This window comes from Oncorhynchus nerka, linkage group LG6, assembly GCF_034236695.1.
Source record: "Oncorhynchus nerka isolate Pitt River linkage group LG6, Oner_Uvic_2.0, whole genome shotgun sequence".
In the NCBI taxonomy this organism is placed as follows: domain Eukaryota; kingdom Metazoa; phylum Chordata; class Actinopteri; order Salmoniformes; family Salmonidae; genus Oncorhynchus; species Oncorhynchus nerka.
Window position 1 is genome coordinate 34,319,456 of NC_088401.1, and position 15,662 is coordinate 34,335,117.

General features: G+C 44.1%; 2 protein-coding genes across 4 annotated transcripts in view; one reads left to right on the forward strand and one right to left on the reverse strand.

Annotated features, from left to right (window-relative positions):
• Window positions 1-1,637: 1,637 nt before the first annotated feature.
• The window catches only part of acad11 (acyl-CoA dehydrogenase family, member 11), a 31,858-nt gene continuing 17,833 nt past the window's right edge, over window positions 1,638-15,662 (reverse strand). The window contains exons 3-4 of one of the 3 annotated variants that reach the window (XM_065019542.1): window positions 5,595-5,665; window positions 1,638-3,588 (exon numbers count right to left, since the gene is read on the reverse strand). In XM_065019542.1, coding sequence (XP_064875614.1) covers window positions 5,659-5,665 — 7 coding nt within the window. In that variant the 3' untranslated portion in view covers window positions 1,638-3,588; window positions 5,595-5,658. Of the gene's footprint in view, window positions 3,592-5,594; window positions 5,666-12,660; window positions 12,880-15,662 lie in introns of those variants that run through there. The other 2 variants (XM_065019541.1, XM_065019540.1) reach the window with 2 other exon arrangements.
• ackr4b (atypical chemokine receptor 4b) lies at window positions 8,257-15,230 on the forward strand. Its single transcript, XM_029661509.1, has 2 exons — window positions 8,257-8,451; window positions 13,579-15,230. Exon 2 carries the CDS (start codon window positions 13,591-13,593, stop codon window positions 14,734-14,736), a length of 1,146 nt encoding a protein of 381 aa, XP_029517369.1. The 5' UTR covers window positions 8,257-8,451; window positions 13,579-13,590; the 3' UTR covers window positions 14,737-15,230.

Consider the following 15,662-nt stretch of genomic DNA (forward strand, 5'->3'; position numbering starts at 1 on the left):
AGGCGACCATATTTCGCTACCTGGAATTGTATAATTTAAGAGCACCAGTACGCCTAGAAAAATGAAAGATTCTAGCTTTAATAGGTCAAAACATTTTCATCGTGCTCCTAAATGTCTTTGTGTTCACCTACATTTTTCAACTCAGGCATACACGTGCTCCATGTAAAAAAAAAAAATCAGCGTAGAGCCCTGCATAGGCAATAGGGTTCCACCTGGGAAGCAACCCAGGCGGGCCACAGGTCTCAGGATGACCCTGGCTGGGTGGACCATTCAGTGTTGTCTAGGGCTTTGATCATCCGCCCCATGGGATGTATTTGTTCCTGGAGGACGTCTCCCGTTTCTCAGAAACCTCCCCAGGGCTGAGTGGTGTCCTGCAAACAAGGTATTCCAGGACACCACTTCTGTCGTAACTCCTTACACTGACGGTGGTGTGTGTGTGCTGCTGTGACAGCTACCAGCAGGACATCAGGTGTGGAGCCGAGCGCTAGCGGAGCGTTACTTGCAGCGCCGCAGGACTCAGCATTGTGGGTAAATCTCCCACGCCGTGGGTCTGATAGAACACAAGCATTGGAGTGGCAGGATAGTTGTGACAGAAAAACATAGTCACACACTTGGACTTTACACTCATATGCGCACACGCACACAGTGGTGAATAGGCTTCAGGTTAGACTCCTGTTCCATTTGCACAGCCATTCCAAGTTATTTCAACTCCTGATGATTGTACGTGGTACTGAAACCGTATCATCGGGAAAGGCCCATGTGTTTCCTAGCATTCCATTGCCTTGATCACATTAGTAGAATAACTACTACATTATTTGTCTAGCTCTGATCCAGGGCGTTACATGCAGATTCCTGAAGCTGAGCCTTCTCAGTGTCAGCAAACTGCATGTAACCCCTGGACCAGTGCTACTATTTGTCCAACCCTACAGTATCATAGAAGTGAGGAGATGTGATATGATAGGAGATGTGAGCGACAACCGAGGAGAAAGCTGTTCTGTTCTGTATTCCTGCAGTCTCCTCAGTCAGTCTGACCTCAGACACTGGTCACGCTGTCATAATTCTTCTGACACATACCCCCTCTCTGTTTTCTCCCTTCTCCCCCGTACTAGATCAGACGTTGGCCGCCCATTCCCTTCCATTGCTCCCTCACTCACCTCACGGAGCGCATCCCAAATGGCATCCTATTCCCTATATAGTGCACTACTTTTGATCTGGACCCATAGGGCTCTGGTCAAAAGTAGTGCACCATGTACGGAATAGGGTGCCATTTTGGGACGCAACCATGTACTCATCTACCCTCGGGTCCATCATCCATCCATCTCCTCTATCCTCCATTCACCTTATCATCACCTCTCCTGTCAGGGTACCTCAGTGCAGCTCTCATGCCATCAGAGACTGATAACATGTCAATCATATTATAGAGTCCCATTATAAAGATACTGTGGATGACTCCTTTGACTCGCTCTGCGGTTTGGTTTCGAGTTCAGATAGGGATTGGCTAGCTGGGAATACAACCTAGTGTGTGTGTGTGTGTATGAGAGTGCATGCGTTGGTACGTGCCTGCGTGTGTGTGTGACAGATATGAAAGCATCTGTTTATGCCGGTGCCAACTAAACAAGTGACACGAGGGAGCCATGTCAGACTGACCTTTCCAAGCAGGAAGCAGGAGGCTGTAATTCATATTCACAATTCATTGACATCTTCTGACGGTTTCAGACACACATTTACATACCGAGGGGGTCTGTATCAAACAGGCAATGTTACATTTAGTATCAAATCAATGAAATAACAAATTGATTCGTCACATGCTTCGTAAAACAACAGGTGTGGACTAACAGTTAAATGCTTAGTTACGGGCCCTTCCCAACAATACAGAGAAAGATAATAGAGAAATAATAGAAAAGTACAAAATGTAATAGTAAAAGTAATAATACATCATGAGTCTTGTCTATATACACGGGGCACCAGTCTATATAGACCAGTATTTTTAAAAAACTGTCACATAACAGTTTGGGAGACAATTTGGGAGACAATTACACGGTTTGTTCTGCTAATTAGGTGTGTGTTAGCTGTTTCCTGGCGGTCCTGCTGCCCAGCGTATCCAGGGTGTGAGCAGAATGCAGGGTCAGCAGGAGAGTCTAGTCTATGGCCAGGCCACACTCTGCTTTCCAGTGGGCCACCACCTCCTGGGACATAGATACACAGCACAGCAAATAGAGCAGACATTCATTCAGAGAGACATTCAGACAGACAACAAAATAGACAGACAGATTAGCAGACATACAGACTCACTCGCTCACAATGTACAGCTCATAAAATGCTCATAAAACGTTTTTTTTGACAGTAACTCAATTGGACCTCTAGGTGTCAGTAATGAAGCTGTTTATCAAGCAACGTGTTTTCCTCAATTTAAATGACATTGATCAAATTTGATCAAATATATGACTTATTATGGTTTCTCTAGTTATACAGTTGCTGTGCATGTCCGCACTGGCCGAGCAACTCAAACATCCTGTGGTTCCAAATGCAACAACATTTAACATATATTACTTGGCAATGGCAGAGCTGAGAGCCTTAACCCCTATGATAATCTTATAGCATGGTATAAATCCTAATTTCGTACACTCAATACTTTTTATCATCTAAGTGCTGCTAAACACAAATTTGTGACCATAAACATTTGGTAAATAGATAGAGAAGCTGCCTATGCCAGGGTATTGAGCACTATTCAATTCCCAAATCACTGTGCCTTCGCAAGCTTAGCGCTAGCTAAATGGCGGGCTGCTATCCTAAAAATTTGAAGATAAACTTGACACGGTAGAGTATTGAGCACTATTTAGTTTATCTCAGCTCCAATGCTGACAGATCTGACAGTGTCTGCATCCTAAATGGCACCATATTCCCTATGTAGTGCACTACTTTAGACCAGAGCCCTAATGCTACAGTAATGCCCTGGTCAAAAATAGTTTACTATGTAGGGGAATAGGATGCCATTTGGGACTCAGGGGATGGCATTTAAAGGAGTGAATCCCATTGGCTGTCACTAAAATGAAGGATTCACGCTGAGTCACCGCTATTGGCCCAGACTCTGCCAAAGGAGTACATTAAAGACCGGAAATACGGCCGAATATGACCTGATGCCTGTTCTGATGCCTCAATATGGGAAAATACTGGTGCGCTATATAGGGAATAGGGTGCCATTTGGGACACAGTCACAGATTTATTAAGAAGGGAATATTCATGGACAGGAGAGATCAATCTTGTATATTAAAATAAGCTGCCGGCATAGAGAAATGAGGGAGCAGCACTTCAGCTGAACAACACATCTGAGAGACATGGAGATGGGACTTATGTGTGGTGCTACTATCCCTCAGACTTTGTCCAGCTGCGATAGCCCACAGCCATTATGAATCTCACTCCCATCCACGATGATGCACAGTGCTTTTGTTATCCTGTGAGGTTAAGCAGCCACACCGACAAGCACCGCCCGCTGCTTCCGATGACTTTTAGTAAGCAGCGGCTAAAGTTAGCTCTTTCTTTCATTCCGTTTCTCTGATGCCAAGGTCGTCGACGGCTGGGAGGCAGACACTGCTGTCAGAGGAGGAGAGAGCAGAGCAGGACATGAGAGAGGGCAGCTGTAGTGGTAGAGGGAGATGGCAAGCTCTGAATCTTAATGAGCCAGAGACTTCCAGGAAGAAGTCAACTCAATTTTAAGTTGAAGAGCTGGTGTGTGATGAGCTACTGGGTACAAAATGGCCACTGTGGCATCACCCAGGTGGGCGCTACAGATGGATAGAGGGTGAAGTGAGTCGACCAAACCACCTTGCAAAGCTGAGTTTGATTACAGCATGTACTTTGTCCCAGGACTAATTGAGCCTGATGGAAAAATCCTTCCTTCCTTCCCTTTCACTCTCTTTATCTCCCTCTCATTTTCTCACGTTTTCCATTTCACTTTCTCTTCAGTCCTGCGGTTACCAACAGGAGCTAGGTGTGGAAGAGTCTTTCAGTTGTGCTGCTGTAGCAACCACAATCTGAGAGACTTACCATCTGGTAATGTCTGAAAACTAAGGGCGGGGTTGATTCATCCAGCTAACTGATGATAACGTTGCTATAAACTTCCCCCATCGCACGCCAGCTGGCTTAACGTAGTAAACATGGTAGGTGGAAATGACAGACTATTCATCAAGAACATCTAAGACAAACGTTTTTTATTTTTATGTATTGGAAGAAAAGTCTATCCCCAAAGGTTACTAGGCGGTGGTGCTGGATTTTTGCTGTGCACTGTTTAGGCAACACACCTAGGCAGAGACGATTCATCTTTTCCAGTAACTGGGCGGAGGGAGAAAGGGAGAGCTAGGAACCTTCCTCTATTTTCCAGAGAGGATAAGAAGAAACAGACCACCTGGAGGAGAACAAGCAGTTCTGATTACAGACACTAATTAGAGGTCTGAACCCTGGTAAGGGACACATGGTCTAATTCTCAAATGGCACACTATTACCTATATAGGCCAGTGCACTACTTTTGGCCAGGGCCTATAGTACTCTGATCAAAAGTAGTGCACTATATAGGGAATAGGGTGCCATTTAGGACGCAAGTTTGGTACTGAGGAGAAATTGGGAAAATGTGAACTGTGGGGAGGTTAGAATTTATATCCTTCGAACTTGCTGTCTTGCTCTCTCTCTCTCTCTTTCATGTGCAAATCCTGGCCACATCTTAGCCTTGCAGTTAACTGTGGATCACTGAAATACAAAGACAGACAGCATTCTACACATCATCATCTTCAATGACTGAAAGAGAACCTTATGTCAACTGCTCTGCTAAAACAATATAGACCTCACAACCACACCAAGGTCTCTGAGCCACAGAACCTTTTCCTCTGCCAAGTCCCCCCCCCAAAAACTGTTCTTGTTCCACAGGTGCCAGGAACACATCATTTTTCATTCAAGGCTAAATCTCGGACTGGACATAAATGGAGAGCTGTAGGCCAGCGGAGGCTGGTTGGCAGGGGGAGCGGAGTGCGTATTGAATTTGGAAAGTCCTAAACGGCAGTTTGAACACCACAGAGTGGGTAGTGTTTTAGAGAGGCAGACCCACTGGGCACAGACGTCAGTTCAAAGTATATTCCACGTTGGTTTAACGCCAATTTCGTTGATTCAGCCAGTGTGTGCACAGTGGCGATAAATCACTTGGAGGTCTTAGTTGGAGAAAGAGAACGCACGTACTCACGCACACACACTTCTGTATAGAGCCTTCTCAGCAGGACTTAAACGTATCAAATTAATACCCCAATCAGACGAGTGACTTGCTCCTAACTACACAGGATCCAGGGGTTTGGACCCAGAATACAAAACCAAACAACAAACAAAGTATTATTTCAATCCTCTCAGTAGGAGGCTGTCTGAGAAGAGTCCAGACAGACAGAAACAGTATGGAACATAAGCTATCCAAAAAATGACTTTCACCAGTAGGTTATTGTTACTGAATGCTCAAACTATTTCTGATGACATAAATACGCCCCACGATACTAAGAGATATGTACTCCAAACTCCAATGGACTCCGGACATCGTTCGTGACAAAGGCTGTGCAACCTACCTGGTTTCATCATTGTTTGACCTGCTCTTGCACATCACGATGGTCACCTTGCAGTTGTGGGTGACTAGCACCTGGAGGAAGGGTCAGAAACATTAAAACAATAAACTCCTCCACCTCTCACTCTTAGAAAAAGGGTTCCAAAAGGGTTATTTGGCTGTCCACATAGGATAACCCTTATTGGTTCCAGGTAGAACCCTTTTTGGATATAAAGGTAGTAGAACCTGATTGGCTTCCATGTCAAAACCCTCTGTGGAAAGGGTTCTACCTGGAACCAAAAATGGTTCTTCAAATGGTTCTCCTATGGGAACAGCCGAAGAGCCCTTTTAAGGTTCTAGATAGCACCTTGTTTTGTTGCTAAGAGTGTATAGGAGTGGCCCTAAACCAACAGAGATGGTTTATTCTCAGCTTGGGCTGTCTGAACTCTGGACATATTATTAACCCAGGAAGCAAACCTTTTCACACTCCCAGAATATACAACCTTGATTATTTGAGTATGGTGGACTGGACATGCACGCTCAACATACACACACACTTAGTGGCCCTTCTGCAAAGGGTGGATGGAGCTACTGACAGACAGATAGTGTACAGATGTGTCCCAAATGGCATCCTATTCTCTATTAAGTGCACTGCTTTTAACCAGGGTAACCAAGTAGTGCAATATATAGGGGAAAGGGTGCCATTTGGGACACATCCTATAAGTAATCCCAGCTGAAACCACATCAGTCCAGTACATGCTATATTTGAAACTTTTCAGTTTCCCTTTGATCCTTTGATCCTTTGTCTTGTTTCTTTTACAAACTACACAAACTTTCCATGGTTTAGCTGGTGTGAGTGTGTTATTGATAGTGAAGCTATGTTGAACGTTGAATGCCTATTATGGCAGAGTCAATATGGCTTTGCTGTCATATTATTACAGCGAAGTCAATAGAAACACAGATGAGGTGAAAAACAGCCACTAGAGGGCGATATCTATCCTCCCTCATACTGTGAATGATGAAATAACTTGAGTACGGTGCAGTGTGAAGGTTTTGCATTTCCCCCACTAATGGTTACGGTTAGGATTGAGGGAGGGGACGCTGACCCTAGATCTGTGCATAGTGGAAACCTCAGCTCGGAGCTGATAAAACGAGTACAAACAAAATAGACGGTATTATAAGTATAATGCTGTGTAATGTGTAATGGTCAATGTAGCATTACTGTGTGGCTCTGACCAGGGAGACTCCAGACCCATATGTAGCCTATAACTAGGACCTGGAGTTGTTCCTGATCAGGTCACATGGTTAGGAAAAACTTGGGAGCCAAAACAATATGGAAATGTCTCAGGAGTGGAGTGGGATGGGGCTCGACTCTGGAACGCAGAGGTCTAAGAGAGCCCCTAGGGTGAGGGAGGCGAGGTGACCCAAAGCCTGGTTTCCTGTTTACGGTCTTGCTCTGGTGACCTTCCCCTATACCCGGTGAATGATGTGGAGTCGCCGACATATGGACTCCAGATCATTACAAAATACTTTCCCCCCTAATCATATTGAGCATGTACATTCCGTTCTGCTGCTGACGTTATAGCGAAATTGATTTCAAATGCATCCAGGCAAAATGAATAGTCAGGTGTGTACTGAACAAAAAAGTGTGTTATTCCCAACAGACAAGAGCATGACTCCATCAGCTTGAGAAACTTCAACTTGAGAATATGCATGGAATGGGAAAAGTACACACACACACCATAAAAATTCCCCTGTGCTAGACAGATACTTTACAAGATTTTACAATTTAATGTGAGCATAAAAGTGTAACTATGTACATAAACAAACACAAACCTGGTCACTGCCCGATCCTGAGGTTTTTCTTGGAAAGCCTGTTATCCCAGGGGAAACCTGGGGTTTCCTGATGTGTGTGTGTGTGTGTGTGTGCGTGCATGTGTGTGTGTGCATGTGACACTTATACAAGTGATTAATATGATCAAGGTTAGAGTAGAGCAGAGGGTGAGCCCTGGTGGCAAGTCCTAAACAAGTCCTGACATGCTCACACAGCACCTAGAATTTAAACAAAACATCAACAGAACGTCACCAGGGAGAAGGAGGAGGGTTTCGAAGCCTATTCTCATCTTCTCAAATGATCTTTGCAACGGGCAGAAAGCAATGAGCTCGTCACAACACCTCGATAAACAGAGCGTGTTGGTCTTTAACAGCCGAACTAAAACAAATCCCAGAGGTTCCAGTTAATACGATTATTTTCTCTCTTTTCATCTCAGATTTGATAGACATCCTGTGAAGAGAGGGGAGAACGGCCCACAGGCAATTAGCTCTCCTGTCAATAATGGGCAATAAAGAGCCATTTTCTACCACATAAAGAAAACATTCATATATACGAAAGACCTTCAAATGTAAGGGGATAATTGTCATATAATTTATCGGCAATTATACCTCTAAAAATACCTTCGCGTGGTGTTGTCCCTGCTACACAGATGTCATAACATCTGGAGACTTGACACAACATCTGGAGACTTGACACATGTCAATACTGAGGTCAAAATATCACTCTTCTCAATGATGGTGTATACACACGCACACCAGGAGAACACAGCCCTTTCGTACTGATTTCTTATCTAACACTGAAGGGTGAGCCTTTAGCTTACTCACTCTCTCTCTCTCTCTCTCTCTCTCACACACACACACACACACACACAGAGGTGTTTCCAGACTCTGTTGGGTCATTGTAGGGAATAGAGGTGGAGCAATATAGTTAAAAAATGGGCTGAGACAAACTAAGTGTAGCACCATACTTGTTTAGAAATTGCCATACCACTGGATGTCTCCTCTGTCAACATTTCTACATCTCCCACATCCACACGAAGACACCAAGGGTAAGACTCAATTGGCTCCTCTGTTGACAGTTTCGTTGTCAAAATTGAAAGTTGAAACAAAACATTTCAAATTGAATTACTTGAAAGTTGTTCAAGGTATTTATAGCCTATGTGATGACAAACATAATCCTACTTCTGTTTCCTTGTTCCCTCAATTGCCTAGCTTTTACGGTTTAGGATTCTAGTGAGGGGAGTGACATTTCTAGAAAGACAATGACTCATGCGTTCAGTAGTTCAATTGTCTGAACAGTGATCGTAAGGACTTTTAAAGTTCAAAGTCCGCTGTGTTTACGATTTAGCCTCAACCTGGTAATAATTATGCTGAAGTAATAATGATTAACATACTGCATATACTATATGAAGTGACAAGACATAATGCACATTGCACATCATGTCAGCACAATTTTCTCAGCTTCTCTGTCTACTATCTTCTCTGAAAAGTTGGCATATTCAGTCTGGCAGAACATCTGCGCTAACAACTTAGTTTTTGATGGGTTTGTCATCATTTATATCTCAGGGCTTCAATATCTCATGGTCAACGGGAGACGGAGTATGAATATGTGTTTTTGGCCTTAAATCTCTGACAGAGATCTCACTCAGTAGAACAGCTGGGGAAACTTCAGCTGAATATTGGAGATATTGGAGATATTTGGACATGAGACAAGATGTTTTGTAGGAACACCGACAGCTTCTCGTCCCTGTCTCTCGCGAGCAGCACGTCGTTGGATAACGTCATAGACCTGGAAGCTATCCTAAAAACCTATCGTACGTTATTGAACTGAGGCGGCAAAGACAGAGAAGCCTCAGCTGTAGTAATTATCTGTAGAACGTTAAAGCGCCCGTCAATAGCAAACGTATGTGATACACACCTTCTCTTAGAAAAAAAATGTTGGGCTTTTTGCCCAGTTAACAGAGAATCATTCACGGATCCACACAAGTGACGATAATTTGAGGTCATACACTTACCTCACATTGAACCCAAACAGAGTTTCTGGTATTTCCTGGCAGCGTCAGCACAATGAGTCAGTCTGAATAGGGAACAGCAGGGTCATGATGGAGTTGTCTCTCTGGGCATGTCCTTACACACTGTGATAATACACAAATGCACACGTGCACCCACACACAGGTGTATGGATCTAATCTTCAGAGCTCTACCGTCACACTATCTACATATTTACATCTGCAGTAAGGGAATGAAAATACCTTGATAAGAGTCTCGGACAATCTATTCTAACATCTCAAGACTATCAATCAATCAAATGTATTTATAAAGCCCTTTTACATCAGCCAATGTCAAAGTGCCTTACAGAAACTCAGCCTAAAACCCCAAACAGCAAGCAATGCAGATGTAGAAGCACGGTGGCTATGAAAAACTCCCTAGAAAGGCAGGAACCTAGGAAGAAACCTAGAGAGGAACCAGGCTCTGAGGGGTGGCCAATCCTCTTCTGGCTGTGCCGAGTTGAGATCAGAGGTGGAAAAAGTACTCAATTGTCATACTTGAGTAAAAGTAAAGATACCTTAATATAAAATGACTCAAGTAAAAGTGAAAGTAACCCAGTAAAATACTAGAGTAAAAGTCTAAAAGTATCAGATTTGACTTAAGTACTTACTTAGATTTGACTTAAGTACGGTGGTGGAAAAGTACCCATTTGTCATACATAAAGATAAATGCTATACATCAAACTCCTTATATTCAGCAAACCAGACGGCACAATTTCCTTTTTTATTACTTTTTTTGACAGCCAGGGGCACACTCCAACACTCAGACGTAATTTAGAAAGGAAGCATTTATGTTTAGTGAGTCCACCAGATCAGAGGCAGTAAAGATGACCAGGGATGTTCTCTTGATAAGTGTGTGAATTGGACCCTTTTCCTGTCCTGCTAAGCATTCAAATTGTAACTAGTACTTTTGGGTGTCAGGGAAAATGTATGGAGTAAAAAGTTCATACTTTTCTTTAGGAATGTGGTGAAGTAAAAGTAAAAGTAGTCAAAAATATAAATAGTAAAGTAATGAACAGATACCCCAAAGTACTACTTAAGTAGTACTTTGTAGTCCAATTTGTAAGTCGCTCTGGATAAGAGCGTCTGCTAAATGACTTAAATGTAATGTAAATGTAAGTAGTACTTTAAAGTATTTTTTACTTAAGTACTTTAAACCACTGGTTGAGATATGACTGCACAGAACATTGTGGGGCAGTGTCCCAGACACAGATTAAGCCTAGTCCTGAACTAAAAAAGAATGGACGATGGAGAACCTCAATTGAACGTTTTTATTAGTCCAGGGCTAGGCTCAATCTGTGTCTGGGAAAGAGTTTTCAGGGATAGTCACTTTCTCCAGAGGGAAAGGAAAATTGTTCTGTTGGGCGTACTGGTGTGCAAACGGTTCCAACTGACAGGTTTCGTGAGAGAAATCAAGTGAGATATTCCTAACAAGGAGTTTATTGTTCACAGTAGAGATGGCTGATATGGACAAAAATCCATATGGCGATAAACTGCCTGAATTGATGCGGTAACAATAGAAGTTTATAACATTAATGTGCCCCACAGTTTTTAATTTATTATCCTTTAAACTACTACTACTAGTATGTTTGATGGTTGTAGCCATCAATTGTCCCATTAACAATTCACCCATATTAGCGAACTTATTTAATTTCATACTTCACATTTCTCTAGTATAGACTACTTATCATAATGAACGATATCGGCAAAATGTGATCCGCATGGTCGGTGTCATTAATGTTCGGTTATCGCTTCAGCTCTAGTTCACACGCACGTAACGGTATGCATATACGCACACACCCACTCCTCACCCTGTCAAGCATTGGCTACAAAATCTACACACAACATCCGAACAACCCCTACGGGTCAGAAAGAGGGACTTAAAGCAGTGAGGAGGGGGGTAACAGGAACAGATTGTTGTTGACAACTTGGATCGTCATGCTGTTATTGGCTGTAAGTGCATTACAGCTTTCAGATGGATGGCCATTCTCTAGTTCATATTATTTGGGAACAGCATGGTCCTTAAGGGGTTGTCTGTCTGGGCACATCCTCACACATTGATCTGTGATAACACACCACACACACACATGCGCCCACACACACACAATAGCACAGGCACTGGTGTATGGATCTAATCTTCAGAGCTCTACTGTCACGCTATCTACATCTGCAGTAAGGGAATGCAAACACCTTGAGAAATCTCTCTCTGGCTTCTCCTAGAGCAATACCAAACATCTGGCCCATCCACACCATCAGACTGATAAAGACAGAATAGATTTTCAGAGACGAGCTAACGTCTCAAGACTAAACAGATAGGAATGTACAGAACATTGTAGGGCATTTTCCCAGACACAGATTAAGCCTAGTCCTGAACTAAAAAAGAATGGACGATGGAGAACCCAGGGCTAGGCTCAATCTGTGTCTGGGAAACTGCCCAGAGTGTTTAAAGAAAGATGAATCTGATTTTTCAGGGATAGTCACCTTTTCCAGAGGGAAAGGAATATTGTTGTGTTGGGCGTACCGGTGTGCAAGCAGTTCCAACTGAAAGGTTTTGTGCGAGAAATGAAGTGAGATATTCCTAACGAGAGGGAGCTTATTGTCCACAGTAGAGCTGGCTGATATGGACGAAAAATCCATATCGCGATAAATTTCCTGAATTGATGCGATAAAGATGAATAGAAGTTTGTAACATTAATGTGCCCCACAGTCTTTCATAATATACCGAGTGGCGTAGCGGTTTAAGGCACTGCATCTCAGTGCTAGAGGCGTCACTACAAACCCTGGTTTGATTCCAGGCTGTATCACAACTGGCTATGATTGGGAGTCCCATAGGGCAGCGCACAAGTTGTTAGGGTTTGGGCAGGGCAGGCCGTCATTGTAAATAAGAATTTGTTCTTAACTGAATTGCCAAGTTAAAAAAATTAACTAGGCAAGTCAGTTAAGAAACCATTCTTATTTACAATGACGGCCTACCAGGGAACAGTGGTTTAACTTCCTTGTTCAGGGGTAGAACAACAGAATTTTACCTTGTCAGCTCGGGGGTTCGATCCAGCAACATTTCAGTTACTGGCCCAATGCTCTAACCACTAGGCTACCTGCCACGCCATAAAGGTTAAATAAAAAAATATACACTACTGGTTAAGGGTTTTTCTTTATTTTTACTATGTTTTACATTGTAGAATAATAGTGAAGACATCAAAACTATGAACTAACACATTATGGAATCATGTAGTTACCAAAAAAGTGTTAAACAAATCAAAATATATTTTATATTTGAGATTCTTCAAATAGCTACCCTTTGCCTTGATGACAGCTTTGCACTCTTGGCATTCTCTCAACCAGCTTCACCTGGAATGCTTTTCCAACAGTCTTGAAGGAGTTCCCACATATGCTTTCCGTCACTCTGCAGTCCGACTCATCCCAAACCATCTAAATTTGAAAATAGTAAATAGTAAAAATAAAGAAAAACCCTTGAATGAGTAGGTGTTCTAAAACTTTTGACCAGTAGTGTATATATATACATTTTTTTTTAAATTGCCCATTACCAAATCACCCATATTTAATTTCAAACTTCACATTTCTCTACAATAGGCTACTTGAACGATATCAGCAAAATGCCTGCGATAAGTCATCGGTATGGTCGGTGTCGCTTCAGCTCTATTTCACACGCACGTAACGGTATGCATATACGCTCACACCCACTCCTCACCCTGTCAAGCATTGGCTACAAAATCTACACACAACATCCGAACAACCCCTACGGGTCAGAAAGAGGGACTTAAAGCAGTGAGGAGGGGGGGTAACAGGAACAGATAGTTGTTGACAACTTGGATCGTCATGCTGTTATTGGCTGTAAGTGCATTACAGCTTTCAGATGGATGGCCATTCTCTCGTTCTCTCCTAATAGACGCGTTCTGATAAAATACATATTTGATATTATTTTATACATTCTGTCCAAATTATGTGAAAGAGAAAAACCATTTCATCCAACAAGTCCTGTCTAGAACAGAAAAAAAAAGTGATCTCGTCAACGGATCTCGTTTAAGTTAACACAATGCAGCAGCAGAGACTAAACTGACTTGGCGTCATTCGTAACATACCATGTCCCTTTATTCCCTTACTTCTCAGAGAACAGAGAGGATGGAGATGGATGAAGAGGACTACAACTACGACTTTGGGAACTCCAGCTCCAACGACAGTGACGACTACTACGACTACCACTCGGTGTGCGACAAAGCCGAGGTGCGTTCCTTCGGCCGTCTCTTCCTGCCCGTGGTCTATGGCTTGGCCCTGGTGGTGGGCGTGGCGGGCAACGCCCTAGTCGTGGTGGTGTACGCGTCGCCGCGGCGACTGCGGACTCTGACGGACGTGTGCATCCTGAATCTCGCTGTGGCTGATTTACTCCTCCTCTTCACGCTGCCCTTCTGGGCGGCTGATGCCGTGCACGGCTGGCAGATCGGTGTGGCCGCCTGCAAGCTCACCTCCTTCCTCTACACCACCAACTTCAGCTGCGGTATGCTGCTGCTAGCCTGTATTAGTGTGGACCGATATCGGGCACTGGCACACAATGCTGGAGGCCGGGCTGGGAGTGGCCCACGGGCCAGGAGACAATGGATATTAGTGTGTGTTGTTGTGTGGACCACAGCTATTTGCTTGGGCCTGCCTGACATGGTGTTCTTCACGGTGAAGAACACATCCCACCGGCTGGCTTGCACAGCCATCTACCCCAGCAGCATGGCCCGACCAGCCAAGGCTGCCTTGGAGCTGCTGGAGGTGCTGCTGAGCTTCCTGCTGCCTTTCCTGGTAATGGTGGTGTGTTACTGCTTGGTGGGCCAGGCGCTGGTTAGGGTCGGAGCCGGGGTGCGCAGGGAGAAGAGGTGGCGGGCCCTGCGGGTGCTGCTGGCCGTGGTGGGGGTGTTCCTGTTCACCCAGCTGCCCTACAACCTGGTGAAGCTGTGGCGGACGCTGGACGTCATCTACGGCCTGGTGGCCGACTGTGACCTCAGTAAAGGTCTGGACCAGGCTCTCCAGGTGACGGAGAGCCTGGCGCTCACACACTGCTGCATCAACCCAATGCTCTACACCTTCATAGGCTCCTCCTTCAGAGGGTACGTCCTCAGGGTCGCCAAGAGCCTAGGACAGCGCCTCGGGGGGAGAATGCGCGGCGGTCGCCATGGCAACGAGGAGCCTGCTGTGGAGATCTCGCTCAATACACACAATTCCGGCGGGCACACACACTCACACTCTGTTTCGGAGGACGAGGACACCAGCACCTTCACCATCTAACATGTCTAAAAACTCAGAAGTCTTATCATGGTAACCAAAAAGGGCTAATGCACAAACACTTCTACTGGATTTTTCTAGGGGCAATCTGGGATTCAATCAGCAACAAAGCAGTCCATCAAGCGTATATTTTGGGGTTCTGATTGGGTAACACAGTTGAACTAAGCTCATGAGGCATTTATAAGTTAGATTCTTCATGAATAATTGGCTATCATCAAGTTTCAAGGTCCAAAAAGGAATGTGTACCAATCACAGATCGCCCCTTAAGCAGTTGCCCTATACCAGTATTACTAGAAGCCTGTGCTATACATAAGTAACTGTTAAGTTAACTTGATATCTAGATGAATGTCTGTATTTGTATCGTTTAGTAATGTATTATTTAGTATCTAGTCAATCTTTCGTATTGCATAAGCTTTTGTAAATAAAACAAGTTGTTTTTATGTAAACCCCCCCATTATTTCCCTGTATATGACATCCATCTGAAATAAATCTCAAAATCAGAAGGAATGGCTCTCTCAAGCTCATGTTCTTACAGCTCTCATCACATCCTATTCAATCTCACACAGCACATGGCGCCTACAGATCAGAAGCATCTGATTCCAATGTTTTCTGTGGCTTTGAGAGAGAAGAAAGCAGGCAGCCTGATTGAGCAGCGGGTTGCCAGAGAGCTCCACAAAACAAAGAGTGAGAAGTCGACAGGGAGAGGAGAGAGAGAGAGGGCTTCCATCCGGCCATCACACAGGCAGGAGGACACTACGGGCAGGAAGACACAGCACAACCAGCGGGGATCTGTTTTGAGGCTGCATCCCAAATGGAACCCTACTCCCTACATAGTGCACTACTTTCTTTTACCAGAGCCCTATGGGGTGCCATTTGGGACGCATCCCCCATGAAGGGGATTCCAGCATTTAAATGACTCTGCCTGTCCT